This window comes from Cynocephalus volans, chromosome 3 (assembly GCF_027409185.1).
Source record: "Cynocephalus volans isolate mCynVol1 chromosome 3, mCynVol1.pri, whole genome shotgun sequence".
Classification (NCBI taxonomy): Eukaryota; Metazoa; Chordata; class Mammalia; order Dermoptera; family Cynocephalidae; genus Cynocephalus; species Cynocephalus volans.
The window spans coordinates 42,727,488-42,749,242 of NC_084462.1; the positions used below are offsets into that span (position 1 = coordinate 42,727,488).

The following is a 21,755-nucleotide window of genomic DNA, read 5'->3' on the forward strand; positions in this document are numbered from 1 at the left end:
TATTTTTAGCATATTTATTAAACTCAAGGAAATTTCTTTATGAATTTGAATTTGTCTATCAGACATTAAAAAGCTTTTTATCACTCACAACCTCCAACTATCATTACAATTCTCTACTAATTTCTCACCAGAAGTGAGCAGGGCAAGTGGCAGACTCCTTGGGGTTTTTTCACAAAATTAGGTGCTTGGAGTTTAGTTGTTGAATTAATAGGATAAAGAAACCTCTTGCCTGGTGATGACTCATGGGCCACCCAGGTTTCTGAGAGCTACAGTGGTCATTCCTTCTAGGCTCTGACTCATTTGTATTCTTGTCTAGAGGCTCTATCCGGGGTTTTCTAATCGTAATTATTCTTTCTGCCCCTTGTCTAATCTCTCCCCATCCCCCATTCCCTCCCCCCTTGCCCCTCTAATTACCCAAGATTTCCTCTCTTTCTGAAAGAATAATGGTTACTCTGTTAATTTGTTGCCTAAATGATCTGTCCAATGCTGAGAGGTGTGATCAGGTCCCCCAATATTATCATAGAGCCAATGCTTCTGTGACTCTGAAATGGGCTTTGTGGAGAGAGACATCCTCTTCTTTTCTTTATCTCTGCTGGTAACTCCTTGTGTCAGTACACTCCAGTGGCTGGTGGACCATCTGCATGGTGGTTGTGGTGTCTAGCCACTTTCATGGCAGGCATCGTTATTGTGGCTGTGGTGGGCCACCTACGTGGAGGTGATGGTTTTGACATGCTCCTTGGTGCTGGTGATGTGCTTGTTTGTGGGGTGTGTCTGGTCCCCTTCTCCATGCCTCTGGTCCCTGGGTGGGCCCCAAGGTGCTGGCGTGGTATGCCTGGTTGTGGGAGGGCGGTCCGATCCCCTTCTCCATGCCTCAGGTCCCTGGGCAGGCCCCGAGCTGCTGGTGTGGTGTACCTGGTTGTGGGAGAAGGGTTTGGTCCCCAGCTCCATGCTTCAGGTCACTGGGAGGGACCCAAGGTGTGGTCTCAATGTGCCTGGTTGTGGGAGGGAGGTCCGGTCCCCTTCTCCATGCCCAGGGTCCCCGGGTGGGCCTGAGGTGCTGGCATGGCATGTCTGGTTGTGGGAGGAGGGTCCGGTCCCCTTCTCCATGCCTCGGGTCCCAGGGCATGCCCTGAGGCGCTGGCGTGGCATGCCTGGTTGTGGGAGGGTGGTCCAGTCCCCTTCTCCATGCCGTGGGTCCCTGAATGGGCCATAAGGCGCTGGCGTGGCTTGCCTGGTTGTGGGAGGAGTGTCTGGTCCCCTTCTGTATGCCTCGGGTTCCCGGGCGGGCCCTGAGTTGCTGGTGTGCGTGCCTGGTTGTGGGAGGAGGGTCCAGTCCCCAGATCCATGCCTCGGGTCACTGAACAGGCCCAGAGGTGCTCGCACGGTGTGCCTGATTGTGGGAGAGCGGTCCAGTCCCCTTTTCCATGCCTCAGATTCCTGGTGAACTACTCATTTTAGTAGAGAGGCTCTGGGTAGGGCTTTCACATGTAACAGAACAGATCCCTTGTTGCACCTTATTGAAAGTTAGCCCTTGACACGAGGGATTTTAGTAAATAGGAACAAACTAAATAAGAAGAACAGAAAAATAGTGGAGGGGCATGTTCCAGTGTACTATTAGATGTGACTGCCCTGAAGCCTCATTTTTTCCATGGAGTTAGAAATTATCAAGTCATGAGCATGTGGGAAGAAACAGTGCTTGCATTCTGAATGCCCCCTTGCATCTAGTATTTTTGGTGGTGGTGAAGGGGGTAGTGTCACGGGGAATTGATTATGAGGTAATGGAGGGGAGAGGGAAACGTTTTCATTTGTGTAATAGCATTTGAAGAGTACTTACCATTATATTACATGTAATGTGCCACATATATAGCAAGTACATGTATTTAATCCTCACTACAATCCTATGAAGTAAGTACTGTTATTAACCTTGGTTTTTAGAAAATGAAGCTTTGAAAGGGGTTAAGTGACTGGTTCAAGGCCCTAATCACCACAGACTACTTTGTCCTTGTGTCCTACCAGCCGAGGGCCTTAGATAATCAAGGTGTGGCAAGCTTAGTCTAGCTAATGAAACAATTATCATGTAGAATAATGAATATTTAGGTGAAAATTGTGTGTTACAAGTCTAGGGCAGTAAGCATTTCAGAAGGGTGGACCAAGGGTGCCAGGGAAGGTAGGTGGGGGCAGAAGCACAAAGGACAGAGCCTGAGGGCCCCGGGGGCTTAGAACTGACATGAAAAACAGTTTCTCTTCCTCCATGTGCTGTTACATTCATTCCACCAAAGCTGTTCTTAAAATCACCTGTGGTGGTAAGTCTGATGGGTCATTCTCAATACTCAAGTTAGCATCCTTTGTAATAATTGAGCACTCCTTAAAACACTATGCCCTTGGCTTCTGGAACTCTGTGCTGGCCTGGTTTTCCTCCCAGCTTTCTGGCCCATTCCTCAGTCTCTTGCTGCTTTCTTCTCCCTGACCTCTAGACACTGGGGTGCCCCAGAGCTCAGTCTCTTTTCTACTATACTCAATTTCCAGTGGCTGAGGGATCTCTCTCTGGAACACTCTTTCTGTTACTTCCTCTGCCTGATTCCAAGGCTTAGCATCTGCAGGAAGCCCAAGGCCAGGTCAGGTGACTGCTGACATGCACTTCTTCCTCTGTGGTAGAATTGTCACACGTGGTTGTTGGTTTCTTTCTCCCACTCCAAGACAGCAGGAGTTGTCTTTCTGTTCAGCAGGTGCATCCTGGGCACCTAGAACGGCCTGAAAACCGTAAGTGCCCCAGCTATTGGAGTAAGAAAGGGCAAGAAAGTAACCATCTCTCTAATATTAACTCGATGTCAGGTATGGGTAGCTCAAATGTACAAATGCCTCTTCTAGTGATTGTGCAGATGGGTATTTATGGATTGAGATAAAACATCATTGTGTCATACCTCATTCATATGCTCTGTCTCAAAGAATTCACATGGAACGTAAAGATGATGTACTCAGGAAGACTGAAGACTCAGATCAGGTCTGGAAGTGCTGAGTGTGCTGTGAGTAGCGTCGATGTGGCCCTGCCCCGCAGGCCTTATGATCTGCTGGGGGAAGACAAGCATTATGTAGCTGCTTGGACAAGTGACTGCCTGTGATGAGGCTACAGGTGGGAGATAGCAGGTTTCAGTAAGAAGTGATCTTACGTAGGGGAACTCAAGTTTATTCTGTAGCCATAGATTCTACTTTTATGGACTGTAGGAGTTGGAAATGTTAGGAAATAATTTAGAGAAGAAATAACCTTCACCTTTGTCTTAGCTGCTATAAGAAAGTACCACTGACTGAGCGGCTTATAAATGACAAATTTATTTCTGACAGTTCTGGAGGCTGGAAGTCTTAAGATCAGGGTGCCACCATGGCCAGGTTCTGGTGAGGGCCTTTTCCAAGTTTTAAATGGCCAACTTTTCCTTGAGTCCTCACATGGTGGAGAGTGAGAGAGCTCTCTGGGGCCTCTTTTATAAGGGCACTAATCCCATTCACGTGGGCTTCACCCTCATGACCTTATCACCTCCCAAAGGCCCCACCTCCTGATACCATCATATTAGGGGGTGGGATTTCAACATGGATTTGGGGGGGGGGGTGCACAAATATTCAGTCCATAATAACCACAATCCAGAGAATCTAGTGTTCAGTATTGCTTGTTCATAATGTACTCCTCAGTAGCTATGTCCCCCCTGGAGTCACATTGCAATGTAAAGACATAGGCCTTAGCAGCTGTCTTAGGAAACTTTCCTGGCCCCTTGCTGCCTTTTTAGCATCACGAGAGGAAATAATACAATGCCACAAGACCAGCTTCAGGAATAAATTTTTGCAAATGTTGATACAGGGTAAGCCTCCTTCACTTTGTGTTTTTTTGTTTTGTTTGCGGCTGGTCGGTACAGGGATCCGAACCCTTGATCTTGGTACTACCAGCACTGTCTCCTTCACTTTGAAATAGCCATTCCCAACCTCAGGGTTCACTTCAGGCCTCTCCTCACCATCATTGACACCATCTGCAAGCCCTGTAATAAGAAAGGGCTTGCAATCAAAAGGTGCAAGAGAAGTGAGCTTGCCAATGTGACCTCTGGCTTGGAAGATGTATTTGTTAGTATTTCCAGTATCCCAGGCCTTTCTGAACTTGGTGACTTAACCATTTATCCCTGAGATTCTGCTGGGCTCAGTTGATCTTGGCTGCATCGCTTCTGTGTGGTCAGTTGGTAGGTCAGTTGGAGGCTGGCTAGGCCCAGTGGCCTCACGTTTAGCAGTTGACCATCAGCTGGGGCAACAGGTGACTGGCCATCCTCCAATAGATTAGCCCAGGCTTGTTCACATGGCAGTTCAATTACAAGAACAGTGTGCCAAAGCTTTTCAAATCTGCTCACTTCACATTTTGCCCCTATCCCATTGACCAAGGCAGTTCACAAGGCCAGTCCCAATGCAAAGCCTGGAGGAAGACTCCACCTCTTGGTTGGAGGGGCTGCGGAGCAAGAAGTCACATTCCCCAGGGAGGAGAAGAAACACCATTTGCAGTAGAAGTAAATCCCCACGGGTCTTAGGTGAACTCATATGTTCTTAATATAGGTTTTAAAGCTGTGAAATCCCACTTGAGGATTGTCCGCAAGACTGACAATCAAGAGAATTGCCTAGCAAATGTGAAGAATCCTCTAATTATGCTTCACCCCATGTCCTGTATCAGTTGGGGTTCCAGCGGGAAACATGACACACAAACTGGTTGAGGAGCATTTAATAAAGAAGCTATTTGCAAAGGTGCAGATAGTGTCTGGGCACATACAATACTGGGTGTCACCAGACCCTGCAGAGAGGACCTGCATGGAGAGAGCCCTGTGACAAACTTTCCACAGAGATAGCCAACTCAGTGACCCAGTGAGAAGGACCTAAAATACTCTGATCTTACTCTCCTACTTACCAGTCTTCTTCCAGTGCCTCCCACTGGCTGAACCAGCTGGAAGCTGGAGCCCCTGGGGATGGTGTTAATATCTGCTTTGCTGGTTAGCTGACGCCTGGACTCAAGGTGATTGTTATGGGTTGATTTCTACCCCCACTAAAAGATAAGTTGAAGTCCTAACCCCCAGCACCAGTGAATATGACCGTATTTGGAAATAGAGTCTTAACAGATGTAATCGAGTTAAGATGAGGTCCTACTGAATTAGGTGGGCCCTAATCCAGTGCGGTTAGTGTATTAGTGTGCTAAGGTCTGCCAGAATATTTTAAAAAGTGCCGGTGAGGTGGGCAGCAGTGTTTTTGAACTGCACTGGTGGTGACCAATGGAAGCAAGGATGACCTGAGGACAGTGGGGACAGGCTGTGCTTCATTGTTTGCCCTCCGTATCCACCCCTGGAAGTCTGAGCTGTACGAGCTGTAGGGAGCCCAGCTGTGCAGTCCATTGGGGCCAACCACCTGGACTGATATGAACACTACTCCCAGGTGCTCTGGTCCACACAGTAAACCCTGAAATCCATTTCAGTAAGTTTGGCTTCAGCAAGCCTTATTATTCATCCTCCTCCTGACACCCTTGGGGTTCACTACCATGATTCTTTCCAGTCTCCAGCCATGTGGGTGGATGAGGTCCTGCCATGGCAGGCCTTGAACTTTTCCATTTGGGAAAGAACCCTGGGATTAATCCTGAAAAAACCCTGGCCTGGAGGCCATGAGGGGTAATCCTCATCAGCTGGAGCAGCAACTGTCTGGGTGCGGTAGTTGGAAGATGTTTCTGCAGGAGGAGGCCTGTGGGGGCTGAGACGTAAGGATCATTTCACATGTCTGAGGGTCCCACTCCTTTCCCATCAGTGCCCTTAGCATAAGAGACTGGACGGGTCAGCGTTCCATTGGCAGTGCAGCCCTGCAACCCTTACAGTCAGGCCTGGACTTGGCTTCAGCCATTTCCTGCAACTGCAGAGGATGGGGGTATTCCAGCAGGGCTTTCTGATTTTCCACTTGGGCTCTGCATTGGACTGCATCTACCTTCAACTTGTCCTTTTCCCTGTGTACACACTTGAGGACCATCAGAAGCAGCCCTGTTGCCATAATGCCTGTTTCACAGCCACTTGATTTTCCCTTGCCCTGCTCTCCTCTTGTCCACTTTCCTGGGTCATTGCCAGGGGTTCTTTAATGTCCATGATGTCACTGCATGCCCTGGATTCCCAGCATCCATTGCTCATTCCTTAAATAGCTGAGCAAACCGGTCCGCTAATCCCATTTTGAGAGCATGTTCCCAGGCTTGCATCGTTAGTTATTAGGAAGATGCAAATTCAAACCACAATGAGATACCACTACACACGTATTAGAAAGGCTAAAATTAAGACTATTCCACGTGTTGACGAGGATGTGGATGAACTGGAACTTTCACACACACCTGGTATGAATAAAGGATAATGTTTGGCAGTTCTTTAATAAGTGAAATTACACTTATATGATCCAGCCATTCCACTCTTAAGTACTTACCTAACGGAAATGAAAGAACTTGCACATGAATGTTCACAGTAGCTTTACTTGTAATAAAATAGCCCAAACAGAAATCAATGCACATGTCCACTAACAGGTAAATAGATAAATAAATTGTGCTTTATTCATAGAATGGGATGCTACTCAGCAATCAAATGGAACAAACTGTTGACACGTGCTACAACATAGATGGGTTTCAAAATAATTACGCTGTGTGAAAGAAGCCAGACAAAAGTACATACTGTATGAGTCCACTTAGACAAAACTCGAGAAAATTCACACTAATTTGTAACGACAGTGGTTGCCTGGGACAGAGGTGGGGGGCATGGAGGAAGGGATGACAAAGGGGCATGAAAAAACTTTGGGGGGTAGATAAGTTTGCAATCTTGGTTGTGGTGATGGTGTTACAGGTGTATGTGTCAAAACAAATTGTGTATTTTAAGCATGTGCAGTTTACTGGATATCAATTTCACCTGAGTAAAACTGTTTTGAAAATTTCTCTGTTCAAATAAGTGGCAAGCCCCACCCCCAAAAGCAACCAGGCAGACCATGGAGCATGCCTGGGGTCCTGAGGACAGAGCTGGGCCACTGCCCCCCAACAAGGACATCTTAGGTGCATTTATTAGCCACTCATGTTTCTTTGGGGTGTGTGACTTGTCTGTTCATGTCCTTCACCAAATTTCTGTTAAGATTTTTCTGATTCATTTTTAACAGTTCTTTATGCATTAAGGGTGTTAATCTTTGTGGGTTAAATTTGTTCCTTATCAATTGACTTTAAATTTGTGATGTTTTTCTTCATTTGTATAGAAAGAAAATTATTTTTCTCTACAAACATTAAAAAAATAATAATAACTGGCAAGGTTTCTGGCCCCTGACTGGACCATGATGACGCAGGTGGTTCTGGTGGGGTCAGAGTGGTCTGAGGGGTCTGGGAGTCCCTGGAGCTTTGCTCCCTTGATGTCACAACAGCTGACAATGGAGTGAGGCAGAGAAGTTTGGCCTGAGTATGTTCAATGCAAATGCCCAAGCCCATGTGACTCAGCTTCTCCTCCTTGCTCCCGATGTTGCCCTCTCATCAGTGAAGCAGTTGGCTTTATTCCTACTGTGTATTTTAAAATAGTATGTATTTTGCAATGAAACAAACGTTCGTTTCTGATTTAACAAATGTTAAATGGCATAAATGTTCATTTTTTAACCAAGTAAAAAATTGATTGGAAAATGTCATGAAATCCAGAAAATGTAGAGAAGGAAGCAAATTATACTAGTGCAGTAGAATTTCCTCCTGTTAATTTTGATGTCACTGAAATGACATTGAACCACCCTGCTGGCAGCAGCTGAATACTAGGGCCACTTGTGGCCACTTCTGGTTTGTGATGATAAAAGCATGCTGTCTTTGAGTCTTCCCTTCCACTTATTAGGCAGGAGAACACAACTTCAGAATGGCCTCTGAGTTCAGGTGTTGGGTCTTTCCTGGGGGACATAACCAAGGCACAGTGTGCAGAAGCTCCTTACCATTGACAGTTCATAAATGCAAATATATTAAAAGTGGCATTTTCAGGAGAATTGTGAAGAAAACAAGTTTCACAGAGGTCAACAGATCCTCCTAGGGGAGAAAGATGGGCTCACTGCCTTTGGATTGATGTTGGGGAGGCTGATGAAAGCCCGGGGATATGAACGACCTCTCTGACCTTCAACACCGGCCCCTCCTCCCACCATCCACCCACTCCCTTGATGTGAGACGTCAGAATTTGGGGAAGGCACTCAGATGAGCTTCTGCATCGTGAGCATGTTTGATGCTGTTGAAGGCAGTGTGCACAGCAGAGTGTCCCCAAACAACTCTCCATTGTGTACAACCACGCACTGCTTATTGAGACCCTCAAAATTCTGCAGTGAGGGCCTGCAGACAACCTATCCAGTGTGAACTCCTCTGTAGCTTGTGATCCTGGGCAGACGCAAGAAGACAAAATTTTCTCAACTAGTATCTACAACCACATGCAATAAGCTTAAACTGGTTGATATTTAGCATCTTTTTGGAGGATAACAGGCTCATTTTGTTCAAGAAAACAGATCCATGGCTCTCAAACCAATCTGGGCATCAGAATCACTTGGGGTGCTTGCTAAGCCTACAGACTCCAGTTTCTCATTCAGTTTCGTGATGTAAGGGGGTAGATTCTAGGTGATGGTATTTTATTTTAACTCCTCTCATTTTACAGTGTCACCAGCTAGTTAACCACAAATCCAGAACTGGGTTATCACCTTGGAAAATGCTGGAAGAGGCTATAATTGGAAATAGGTTATTATTAACCATAAAATAAAATGTCTGACTATTGTTCTCTTTGAGTTCAAGATTAAAGAAATCCTCACTTAGCAGAAATAGCTGTATGCCACAAGAGGGCACCGTTGTCATGAAGTTTTAGCACTGCCCTTGACCCAGCTGGTTGTGTTTGGTACCACAAATTCTAAGAACATTTTGAAAGATTCTTTCTTTTACATATTGAAGGGTAAAAAAAGACATGGCACAGGACCCTAAGATTATGGAAGTTCCAAGAATAAAGTACTGGGAGGAATAAATATAAAACAAGTGGAGAAGTCAATTCTAAGACTAGGCATTTTGATGATTTTAGAAGACTTAATATTTCCATGGTGGAAGAATACTCATGATGATACGTTAAGGAAACTAGAAAGTAAAAGTTCAATTGGTTCTCTGAAATTTCCATAACCAGTTGCTAAGGGGTGAGAGACGAAATTTGGAAGAAAATATTTGGGGGATTCTCGCTTAGTTTCTGAGGGATTCTGGGCTTGGGTTCTGGCTCTCTGGCTTCAGTGACAGAGCTCACCATGTGGCCAACTACTTCAGTCTCTCTGGGCCCCAGTTTCCACTCTTGTAAGACAAGTGCAGTTGGATTAAACAAGCAGTCAGGTAGAATCTATGGTCAAGCCTCTACTAATATTTTAGGGCAACCAACTTGTGGAAAAATTGGTACCATTTTTTGTTGTTATTAGGTAATACAATCACCTAACAAAAAGTCAGACCGATATTTAAAAGTACCCACTGGGAAATCTCACTCACATCGTCCTTTCAACCCCCTTTATTTCCCCCGCCCCTCTACCCACCCCCGTAGGTTATCACTTTCACTTCTCATCCTTCCAGTGTTTTATTATAAAAACAGTAGCAAAACTCTTATTCTTTCTGCTTTCTGTTTTGCACCATGTGGAAGTTTGAGATTGTGAACATAATTTACTGCTTCTTGAAGCCCTTACCACTTGCTATGTCTTTTGTGTGAACCCTGCCCACAGGAGTTATACAGTAACTAGGGTAGGGTACTTAGAACAACAGGTGGAAACAGCTTGCTGACTACAAAGGAGGACCTTAATGATTAAGTGCGGGTATGGCAACAGCCAGTCAGGCTGCCTGCATCACAGGAGCACCACAGATAGTAATCATCTTCACAAGACATTTGGAGTTAGTGATGTTAGCTTGTTTCTTAGTAATTGCCTCTTGTTTTTTCCCACTGCTTTGTGTGAACTGCCTATATAAACTTGGGCTTGACCAGGAGGTAGCCTGAAGAAACCTTGCGTATGCCTTTGGGTCATTGGTGCCCAATTTGTCATCCTGTAAGTAAGTTACCTTTTTAATAAATATCTTTGCTGTACTGCATGGAACTGCCCTTGTCATTTTTCAGTCTTAAGATACCTTCTCAGTTCAGTGGGCATTTTGCCTTTGGCTCACCATCAGACAGGAACTCTTTCCATTTTTTAGTACGGAGAGAGCCTCTTCATTTCACAGCTGTGGAATATTTCATTCTCTGATGGATGCACCATTGTTTATTGTCTATTCCCCTGTAAATAAGCACTTGGGCCTAATCTTTTTATCACAAACAATGTAGCAGCAAATAAATAACCTCGTACAAGTGTTATTTTGTACTAGTATGGCTGGAGGATGTATCTTCAGAAGTAGGATTTTTTTGCTGGGTCAATAGTAAATGCATGGGCCGGCCTGTGGCTCACTCAGGAGAGTGCGGTGCTGATAACACCAGGGCCACGGGTTCGGATCCTGTATAGGGATGGCCGGTTGGCTCACTGGGTGAGCGTGGTGCTGACAACACCAAGTCAAGGGTTAGGATCCCCTTACCGGTAATCTTTAAAAAAAAAAAAAAAAAATAGTAAATGCACTTGTAATTTGTAATGTTGATAAAATTGCCCTTCAAATGGGTTTTACAACTTTGGGATCCCACCAACATGTTGGAGAGCCTCTTTTCCACAGACTCCCCAACAGAATATATCATCATACCATTATTATTGTGAATTTCTAGAGAGGGCTTAATTGCCAGGTCTGGATTAACAACCCATATCACCCATCAGGTGGGTGAGAAGAATGTATATTAGACCCTAGCATGGGCATGATAGCATAATATGAGGGTGTGTGGAAGATCGGCGAAGTGGGGTCATTTAGCGGCAGGTATTATGGTGTAAATGTTTTCTTATTTTTGCATTGTATTTTAGGTGTTTGTAGATTTGAGTCTCTGTGGCCTCAATTCATAGCTTGAACCTTCTTCTGCCACTTGAATTTTTTTCCCAAACAATTTTATGCTTCATTAGGCCTGGAGTAAAACATCTGGCATGTCTCCACAAAGCTCCCAGACCAACCCTGACTGTGTCTAGCCTCAGGTGGCGGTGCTGCTGACTAGCAGACCGGTGCCTGGGTTCTGATGGTGGGGAGGAGGGAGGGCCCTCCTGTGGATAAAAGTTTTTTGTCTTTGTGCAAACTCCCCAGCTGTGGAAACTCTGGTACCGCTTTAAAGATTAATGGCATTTGTTGGCAACGGATGGGAAAAGCAAACTTCTTGGCTGCAAAAGGATTAAGTCTTCGACTAGAAGCAAACTGTCCTCGGCCTCTGCAGTGAGGTTATCTCCCAAAGAACATTCAGACTGTTTTCCAGTAGTGCCTCTGCCGATGACAGCTGACGTTTGCTAGTTAGTAAGATTATACCCCATCCAGCTAGCATGCAGAATTATGCTAAATTTCTTCTCTCTGTCTTTCTGCCCGTGTCTCTTTCTCTCTCTCTCTCTCTCTCTCTCACACACAAACACACACACACACTGCTGTGGTTGGAAATTCTGTCCCCTCTGAAACTCGTGTGGAAACTCAATCCCCAACATAGCAGTATTAAGAGGTAGAGCCTTTGGAAGGTGATGTGTCAAGAGGGCTCTGCCCTCATAAATGGATTAATCCATTCATGGGTTAATAGATCAATGGATTAATAGGTTATCATGCAAGTGGGTTAGTTACCATGAGAGTTGGTCTGTTATAAAAGCCAACTTGGCTCCCTCACACATACCCCCTAGCCATGTGATGCTAGTCACCTTGGGACTCTGCAGAGGGTCCCCACTAGCAAGAAGGCTCTCATCACTTCTTGGACTCCCAGGCTCCAGAACTATAAGAAATAAATTTCTTTTCTTTATAAATTACTCAGTCTCCAGAACTCAGTTATAGCAACAGAAAATGGACTAAGACACACACACACACACACACACACACACACACACACTCGTGTGTGAGAAACACAAACTGTTAATGAAGTGCGGAAAGCTGTTACCCCAAAATATGGTGCTTTGACATGCTGGAACAAAGCAGCAGCCTCAAGGTCTCTCTGATCTCCCCTGCTTCACCCCATCTCTTAATCCTCTGTCACTTTCCAAAGCAAAAGATGAAGCTCTTCCCTTCTCTGCCCAAAGTCTGGACCCACCAAAGAAGAAGACAATGACCACTGGTCCTTTCCCTGAGTTTTCATTAACTCCTATCACAGGAAGGAAAACAAGTCTGTCAACACGCCTGGACTAAATTTTGTTACAGACCACTGTCTTATATTTCAGTCCCAGTCCGTATTTTAAAGGAAATCATTTACCAATCATTTTCTTCTTTGAGGGCCAAATAAACTGTCCCAGGCCACTGTATGTTCTCCAGGCACATTGAACCCCCCTAAGAACCACTTAAGGCTACACCCCCATTTCCCCTTTCCCTATGGAGATGGGCATATAAGCTCTGTACCCCAATGGAAAATTGAGACATCACTCTCTTGTGATTCTCCCATGCTTTGCCCTCTCCCCATACGTTAAATAATAAACTCTGTTATGCCTTTTCTTCATATTGATCTAAATTTGTCAGTGATTTTTATTAATGAAGCTTCAGAAGTAAAGAGGAAGTTTTCCCTTGGTCTCACACTGACTCAGGGTCTGACAGAAACAGTCTGGAGCTGATAAGCAGACCGAAGGAACATGGGGTGCTGAAGTACTTTCTTACACAACCATTGCTGGCTGGTGTCTGGAAGCCAGAACATAAGCTATGATCACTTGTCCTTGCCTGTATCTGACTGGAAATGGTGCAGGTGGAAGGAAATATACAGCAGAGTTAAGAATTGCTTGTCAGTTTAATAGCATTAATAATGAAGTAAAGTTGTATTGGGTTAATAGAGGTTAAGTGGAGTGGTCATTATAGATTTTCTTCTTTGCAGGCAGCAAACAGAACATTCTGAAAGGACCGATTATTATAACTTGCTTCTCAGTGTTCACTGTTTCTTAAAAGAGGCATTTCTAAAGGTTTAAAAGGTTATTACCTCTTTTTCCAGGGACCCCTGTTTGAGGCATGAGCCCAGAAACTGCATCTTTAAAGAAGCCCTTACAGGGAACTCTGTCAGTTGTTCAAGGCTTGCTGCCAACAAACAATTGAGGTATTGACCAAGGGTTTCCAAGAAATTGCTGCAAATTATATGAAATGTTATACCTGTAACAAGCATTCAATGTATTAGCAACAGAAAAAAAAAGTAACGTGTGTAGGAACAAAGTTGCAATTTGTGAGAAAATGTTGAGTAAGGTAGATGGAGATGTATGTTAATTACTGTCATAAAGAATCACAGTTATGAAATCAGAAAGGAAGTTAGATGATCTGGCATTTTTGAACACATTTCTAAATATCAGTCTAGAATCAGTATGGATGAGCCTTTAACGTGATCTAGTAGAAAGAACCATTTAGAGACAAGGAGACTGAGATGCTGAACCCCTCCAGGTGGGACTCAGTGTAGAACTCAGACCTGATCCCACGCTCCTGATTCCTGATCTAGCACGGGCCCGACTCTCGGGTGGGGTGTGTGCCCTTAGGAGTTTTCATGAAATAACTCTATAGTTTGGGGTTTCCCTTACAAATGTACCTGGTTATGGTTAACACCTTTCCTTTTTTTATGGTGAGAGAAAATGGTCAATGACTCCCTAACAGAGAAGGTTTCTAGTGAAGCAAAATCGAAAAACCTAGTATCATTAAAGTTCTTTCCTCAGTTTACTGTGGTGAAATGACTACAAAACCTAATCAACCTGTCTTTTCCCCACCTGTAAAAACAAGTTAAGGTGAGGGTGCATGTGGGGCAAGGTGCCACCCTGGCCTTGAGGAGTTTGCGAGGAGGAAGGGGATATATGTGTACATTGGGAACGGGTGTCACAGACCCTCCCTGTCTCCCCTGGATCCTTGCTGATACTGGCTCGTCAGGCTGGTCTTTGGACTCCCATACTGGGGTTACCAGCCCTGTCTAGCATTTGGGCCTCTGGCTGTCACTGAAGTCCTTGGTTCCAGGTATTTGCTTCTGGATGTGAAATCCCCACTTAGGATAGCTCTGTCTCCTGATCGAGGCCCCTCGCTGGGACACTTTTGGATCCCTTCCCCAGGAGAACTACCTTGGCTTTACCATCTAGCTGCTCCTAACAGCTGTGCTGGGGGAGCTCCCCCTCCAGCTCCCCAAGTTACATACCGAAAGTGGCCCCTGCCCCATGTTCTCAGGCTCTTCACACCCATGGCAGACTTCTATGGGACCTCAACTTCCCCCTTCTCCTTCCTACACTCCCATGGCCTGGCATTTTCCCACTTTTCCTAGGAGAACTTCCGTTATGTTTTATTCTCCTTCTCCTGGGGGCTCTAAGCCTTCAGGCTCAGACTTTATGGAGAAAAGTGCGTTCTCTCTACATTATTAAAGAAACACCACCATTAAGCTTGCAGGCAGGTGAGGCTTGACCTAGGACTGAGGGACAACTAGGAACCAGGAAATTGACGAGGAAAAAATATTAGCATCCTCAAAATATTGTTCCTATCACATTAATGTACTTTTCATTGGATTTTAACTTAGAAGAGGAAATATAGACAAATCTAAAGCAGGTTAGAAAATACTGATATCATTGAGTGTGTCACACAATAAAACATCTGTGTCTTGTCAGATTTGTGCTTTACATAAATCATTGTGAATTATGGTGCTGTTGCTGGATTTGGGGGCCTTGGTGACTCCTTGGCATTTGTGGTTTATGGTCTTACTGGAAACCTCTTTCGATGGTTTTCAAGCCTGTAATTCATGCTTGTATGTTCTGTATTTTTCCCGAGACCACTGCTGGAATCCTGTACTCCAGCATAATGAGTATTTTATTTTTAGATGTGGATCACCTCTTAGGGAGGGAGTCTGTGGGAAGGTGGGTAATGTACTATTTTTGACATAAATCACAAGTGTCAAAGAAAGTGGTAATATCCAAAGAATAAACAAGAGTGACCACCATTCATTGCAGAAAAGGCGTCTGCATCTTCCGCAGCTTGGTATTTTAAGCCGTGTAATATTTCAGTCATTTGGTCATATTATCAATGAAGAAAGACTCGAGGATTACCCCAAGCGTGCCTACTTTCTGTCCCTAATTCCTGAGTTCATTTAATTAAATGAAGAGAATCTCTCAGACCCAGGGAAATAATTTGTTTTTCAAGAGTTTCATTAGAAAACCCCAATATATAAAACGAAGGAAAAAAAATAAGAAAAGAAAAGAAAAGAAAAGAAAACCTCAACATTTGTTTTATGGGCAACTTCTCAGATTTTTGTTGCCTTCAGTTTTTGTAGAGGGAATGTAAAAAATTTAAAACCCAGTGGAGAGAAGCCGGAACCCAAACCCTGTCTTCAGAAATCCACAGCACTTTCACAGACGGACTGTATCAAAATATTGATGAAGACTCAGGTTAGGGGTCCTGGCCGACTATCTGCCCACACGGAATGTAAATTAAAGTAGGGTCTGCCATCCAGAGCAGAAATGGTAGTAGCATCACCTACCACTTCTTCAGCATCCGTTAAATGATAGTACTGTGTGAGGAGCTTGGACATTAAATACGGCTTTTTTTCTTTTCTTTTCTTTTCTTTCTTATTTAGCTTAGAAACTAGTGACAGGGAACACGGGGACGGAATTCACGGTTCACTCTCCCAGCATGCACGTCCCAAAGGGCGGCGAGCTGTCGGTTCTATACGTGCTCGCCGCTGCCCGCAGAGCGGCGGGAACAAAGGTGCAGTGTGCGGCCGGACGACGCGGGCGAGGGCGCCGGCGGCCCGGCTGCAGGGAAGGGCGTGGCCGCGGGGTTTGGCTGAGGACAGTCTACGCCGGAGGGACGTGCGGTTCGTGGAGAGCTAGGGGCCAAGAAGCCCTTTCTGCAAAACTCGCTCGTAGGATTCACGACCGCGACGCCCTGGTGAGGACCGGAGCAGCCGCGGGCAAGGCGCCCTCAGAGGGGACGCCCTTGCGCGGGTGCTGGCGCCGCTGCCGCCGGACTCCGGGCACGGACCGGGGGGGGAGTGGCCGCGGCGCGGATAACGGGCTGCTCGGACCACCGCCCCTCGCCGACGCGGCCCCACGCCCCCTCCGCCCGGCCGCCCAGCCGCAGCGCGTGCGGGCGGGGCTCGCGGGAGGATTTTTTTTTTGGTCAAACTTTGGCCACGTGAACCGCCCCCCATTCACTTTTGCGCCAATCGCGCGGCGCGGACGGATCCCGAGAGGGACCACGCTCGCCGCCGCCGAGGCCGCTTCATAACGCGCTGTGCGTGACGTGAGGGGCTCCTGTTGCAATGGCGAGCTAAGCCGGAGGATGTGCAGCTGCAGCGGCGGCGCCGGCCACGAAGAGGACGGGGGCGGGCGCAGCGCGAGCCGAGCCGAGGCAGCTGGGGGACGCGAGCAGGGCGGGACGGGGGCCCGGACTCGGCTGCCACTGCCGTCGCCGTCGCGCTGGCCCCGCGCCCCCGCCTGCCAGCAGGAGGAGCCGCCGCCGCCGCCGCCTCGCGTCCGAGCCGCCGCCGGCGCGCGCCGGGCATGGTCCCCTCTTAAAGGCGCAGGCCGCGGCGGTGGGGGCGGGCGTGCGGAACAAAGCACCGGCGCGGGGCCTGCGTGCGGCTCGGGGGCCGCGATGGGCGCAGCGGGCCCGTGGCGGCCGCGGCGCTGCCCGGGCCGGGCCTCGCGGCGCTAGGGCGGGCTGGCCTCCGCGGGCGGGGGCGGCGAGCTGAGGGCGCACGGAGCCTGCGGCGGCGGGGGCCCGGCGGGCGGAGCAGCGCGGGCATGGCCGCGCGCGGCCGGCGCGCCTGGCTCAGCGTGCTGCTCGGGCTCGTGCTGGGCTTCGTGCTGGCGTCGCGGCTCGTCCTGCCCCGCGCCTCCGAGCTGAAGCGAGCGGGCCCACGGCGCCGCGCCAGCCCCGAGGGCTGCCGGCCCGGGCAGGCGGCGGCGGCGGCGGCTGCTCTGGCCGGCGGGGCGCGCGGCGATGCGCGCGGGGCGCAGCTCTGGCCGCACGGCTCGGTCCCCGATGGCGGCCCGCAGGACAGGAACTTTCTCTTCGTGGGGGTCATGACCGCCCAGAAATACCTGCAGACCCGCGCGGTGGCCGCGTACAGGTGAGCCCCTGCTCCCCGGGTACCGCCTCCTGTATCCAGCATCCCGGAGGGTAGCCCTGCCGGTTGCCAGTTTGCCAGACCCGAAACTCCCGGCTTCCTGTGGGATCGGGGTGCGCCTGGGGGGCGATGCCCGATGTTGTCAGCAGAGGTCAGAGGTGGGATGGAGAGCGCAACGCTCAAGAGCATGTGCTTTGCGGTCAGATGGACTAGGGTGGCCCCTCTGGGTGTGCCTGTCACCCTGACCTTCTGCAAAGCACTTCAGCTTTTCAAATCCAAGCCTACTCCTTTGTTAAAAAAGCCCAACTGGTCGTATCTCTCTCACAAGGTTGTTGGAAAACAAGGCACAGTGCCTGTGATAGTGGTGGCAGCGGGATTATCCGATTCTCTAAAACGCGCAGTTTTGCCCTTATAAAACTAGAGCCAGTGTAAATTAATCTGGTTAGGGCCGTTCCATATAGCTTTAGATTTCACAGTTGGAGGCGTTCCTGTAAATGGAAGGAGGTGCCCACTGCACACTCAACTACGCCGGTCTGTTGAGAACCTTGGGGAAAAGCAGTTCCTGGCCCATGGTAGATGGCAGTGAAAGACTGCATTCCGGTGTTAATTAGCTCAGTTTAGTAGTGTATGCATGTTATCCAATAACTGGGCCCTAGCTGGCCAAATGAGTCATAAATGTGGCTGCAATCATGTTCAGAGTTAACAAAGGGATTAATCAGAATAGTCTTTAGAAGGGAGATGATTTTGGAATGGCTGGCATGGTTAAAATCAGATTTATATTGGAGTGGATTTGAAGTAGGAAGAGAAGTGTAGACTTAGTAAAGGGATTTGATGGAAACTTTAAATATGTGAAGTACAGAAAGCACTGTATGGATAAAGTTTGGGTTTCATCCAGCCACAGATCAAACAAGCGGGGAGTGGTTTTAGAGCATGAATGTTCTGGGAATAAACTTTTAGAGCAGTCAGCGCTGCACTAGGCTAAGCTAGTTACTGTTTCTTCTTAATTTATAATCAATACCTTTATAGCTTCAGCTTTTAAGTCCAGCCCTGGTCTAAATTTTCAGGCATTAGATGTCGTGATGGGGAAAGCATATAGGAATCTTCCCTTCCTTTAAGGGAAGGAGTAAAGAATTGAGAAAGAAGGTGAATCAGCAGTTGAGCATGACTGCCTTCTGAATGGCTTGGTCCCATTCCTGCATGTTTCGTCTAGGATCTTAAGTTTAGAGCCCACGTTTTGCCAGGAAGGGTGCTGAGTGGCCAAAAAGCTTTGAATGCAGGTAATGTAAATACAGGCTAATGCAGCAATTTGAAAACCAGCAGATTAGGTTTCTATCCCAGTTGTACCATGAGTTACCTGGGATTTTATACAAATCATATTTTTCGACCTGGGAAACATCTACATTAGAAATTGAGGATGAACCATATCAATTGTTTGAAGTATGGTTTTGAAAGTAAATCCACATGACTGCAATTTGGTGACAGGTTATGTGAAATCGCAACTTTGGGGACAATTACCAAAGTATTTTGTTCAAATAGTAGATTATGTGGCTTCTCAGCTCCCCCCTCCAGTACATTTTCATCTTATAAAATCAATGTATACAAATCAGTAGGGGTCATGTTACACCAGCAATACTCAAAAAATGTAATGCAAACTAGAACTAGTATTTTACACTTGGGGATGTTTTCTCAAAGCCCATGCTTGACCGTTTGCTTTTGGCTTTCTTTCCACATCTCCTACCTCATCTTTGTTTGATGTAAAAATTTATCTCATTGTTTATTTTCTTTCATGCAGTCAGGAAAAAGTAGAAACATATTTTGTCCTCTAGCCTGGTTCTCTCTTCTTTGTGACACTTCTGTCTTTCTGAGAAAGGAGAACCCCTCCCAGGAAACACTACATCCCATCGTCACCACTGCAGCTTTCTTTTATCTCTCTGATTTCAAGAAGTCAAAGTACTTGAACCAAAGTACAAAGTACCCTGCCAGTTAGGGTCCTCTACCTGTCAGCCTGTCAAATCTGCATTTAGACTGGCTGCAGGAGATGGCCCAAGATGATTTTAGCCTTAAGGAACTTTCAGGGAAGGCCTGAACTGGGATGGAGGTTTTTGGATGTAACTTATGATTACGGTTTTGCTGTGCTTTGCAGCCCAGGCCAGAAGTCCGCACTGAGCTCTTAAATTGGAAATTCCATGCACTATTCAGTGTAAAAGTAGGCTTGAATCTTCTAGCACAAGGTGGAACTCTAGTTTGGAACTGAGTATGCTGTTTTACATTTCCTCTAAAATGCAAATTCATTTTTTGTCTTAATTTAAAAAAAAAAAAAAAGAACTGTTGTTTGGCTTATGGATGAAGGAGATGCCAATACTTTTAGTAAGAAGGCACTGTGGTGTAGGATATTGAAAATGTCAGAATTTAGGTCTAGGGACTAGTAAACTAACAGCAGCTTCTTTCCAGCGAATGTCTGAGATCCAGAAAGAGGCTAAAAAGCATTTGATAAATCCAAGGAGATATGCTTTTCTGCACTGAAGTTACTGCACTTTAATGATAGAACAGCCTCATCATTATGTACTTTTACTTTCTTGACTTGCCACATGCTTAAAGTGGGGATAAGGGGCAGTGATAGCTGAAAGCAGACAAGAAACAGATTTTAAACAGCAGGCAAAACAAAACTCAAAGGTTAGATCAGAGACCAGCCAGGGCTAACTTCTTCTATATGCCCATAGCTATTCAGTTTATAGGATGGATCCTGATTTGTTAAAATATTCAGATGAATTTAGGATTCATCCCTTTGTAAAGCACATACATGCATGGCCTCTGGGTCCAGACTCTGAGTGTTGGGGACACAACAGTGCAGGTACTTATTCTCATGGAGCTTCTGTTCTAGTGGAACAGACAGACATTAAAAAGAGGATTTCAGTTAGGGATGGGTGCTAGGGAGAAAAGAGAACAGAGTAGGGACAGGGCATGGTGGTGTCCTCTCTCTGTTAGGTGGTGGTTGGAGAAGTCTTTGGAGAGAGTTGCATTTGGGCTGAGGTCTGATAATAAGGAACTAGTTTTGCGAGTATCACTGATGATACTTGCAAGACAAAGGGAAGAGCTGGTAAGTGTCAAGGTAAGAACCAGCTTGGAAAGGAATCCCAAGAAGGCCAATAAAAGAAGGGAGACGGGGGCCAGCCCCATGGCTCACTTGGGAGAGTGTGGCGCTGGTAGCGCCGAGGCCGCGGGTTCAGATCCTATATAGGGATGGCTGGCGCGCTCACTGGCTGAGCGTGGTGCGGACGACACTGAGCCAGGGGTTACAATCCCCTTAGGTCGAAAAAAAAAAAAAAAGAAGAAGAAGGAAGATGGGGCCTGATAGTATCCAGTCTTGTGGGAATTTATTCTAAGTGGATTAGAAAGCCAGTGGAGGGTTTAAGCAGGAAAGGGAGGTAGGTAGCTGGAGTCTACAAATAAACATAAAATGATTTGTTTTGACTCATCTGCAAAGTATTTGTGTTCTAGGTAATGTCACTTTAAAATGGCAACTGTTATTCCTGCAAAGTAACTTATAATGCTAACTAGTGACAGGTTGTGGGAGCCCCTGGATTCCTTGTGTCTTGAGTTACTAGCTGCAGTTTTTTTTTCATGTTTTTAATATTTTTCTTAGTTACGCTCTTTGATATATGGAAGTTAGATTTTCACGTAGTTCAATCTATCTTTCCCTTTCTTTCTTTTTTTTTTGGTCTTTTTCGTGATGGGCACTCAGCCAGGGAGTGCACCAGCCATTCCTATATAGGGTCCGAACCTGCGGCGGGAGCGTCGCTGCGTGACCAGCGCCACACTCTCCCGAGTGCGCCACGGGCTGGGCCCTATATCTTTCCCTTTCTGATTTTATGTGACACTCCCCTTTCCAAGCTCAGAAAGTTATTGTCCTGGGGAAATTTTGAAAGGTAACATTTCTTTTTTAATTCTAGAAAGAGTAGAAATCATCTCAACCTCATTTTACCCCTAAATAGTGCATTGTCTCAGCACCATCTGTTGAGTAAGCTCTCATATCCCTACCAATTTGAAATGCCATCTTCATCATGCTCAGAATTCCTGGGTATGTTTTTTGACTTCCTATTTTGTTCCATTGATCTTTCTGTCTGTTCTTGTGCCAGTACCACCCATTGAAATGATTGGAGGTTGAATAATATTTTAATATCCGGTGGACAGGCTCCCCTTTGTTGTTCATCTGTTTCAAACATTTCTTGGCTACACTCACCTGTTCTTGCTGGGAGAGTTTTGATGTTATTTAGACTATTTTTTAAAAAATCAATGTTTTGATAAAAAAAAGAAAATGAATACATATTTATTTTTACTCCTTTTTAATGCCCAGAACCCTGAGCTAATCCAAAACCTTTTATTTGGCTTGGTTCTTGTTTCCCCTGGGCTAAAGATAGGAAATGGTTTTGTTCTTTCTTTACTTTCTCAGAAGAAAGAGGTAGATGGTTTTCCTCCTTTGCACCAGGAGTGATAAAGGGCACCATTAAAGATTAGCATCAGTCAGTAGGGAACTGTGGGAAGAAAGTTTGAGAAACACTAGCTTTAGATATAGGAATC

The 21,755-nt window shown here is 46.3% G+C and overlaps 1 protein-coding gene across 1 annotated transcript in view; it reads left to right on the forward strand.

Annotated features, from left to right (window-relative positions):
• The first annotated feature begins 16,851 nt into the window (after positions 1–16,851).
• The window catches only part of CHSY1 (chondroitin sulfate synthase 1), a 66,534-nt gene continuing 61,630 nt past the window's right edge, over positions 16,852–21,755 (forward strand). Inside the window, exon 1 of the mRNA XM_063090548.1 lies at positions 16,852–17,180. Within this exon, the coding sequence (XP_062946618.1) occupies positions 16,852–17,180 (329 nt within the window). The remainder of the gene's footprint in view (positions 17,181–21,755) is intronic.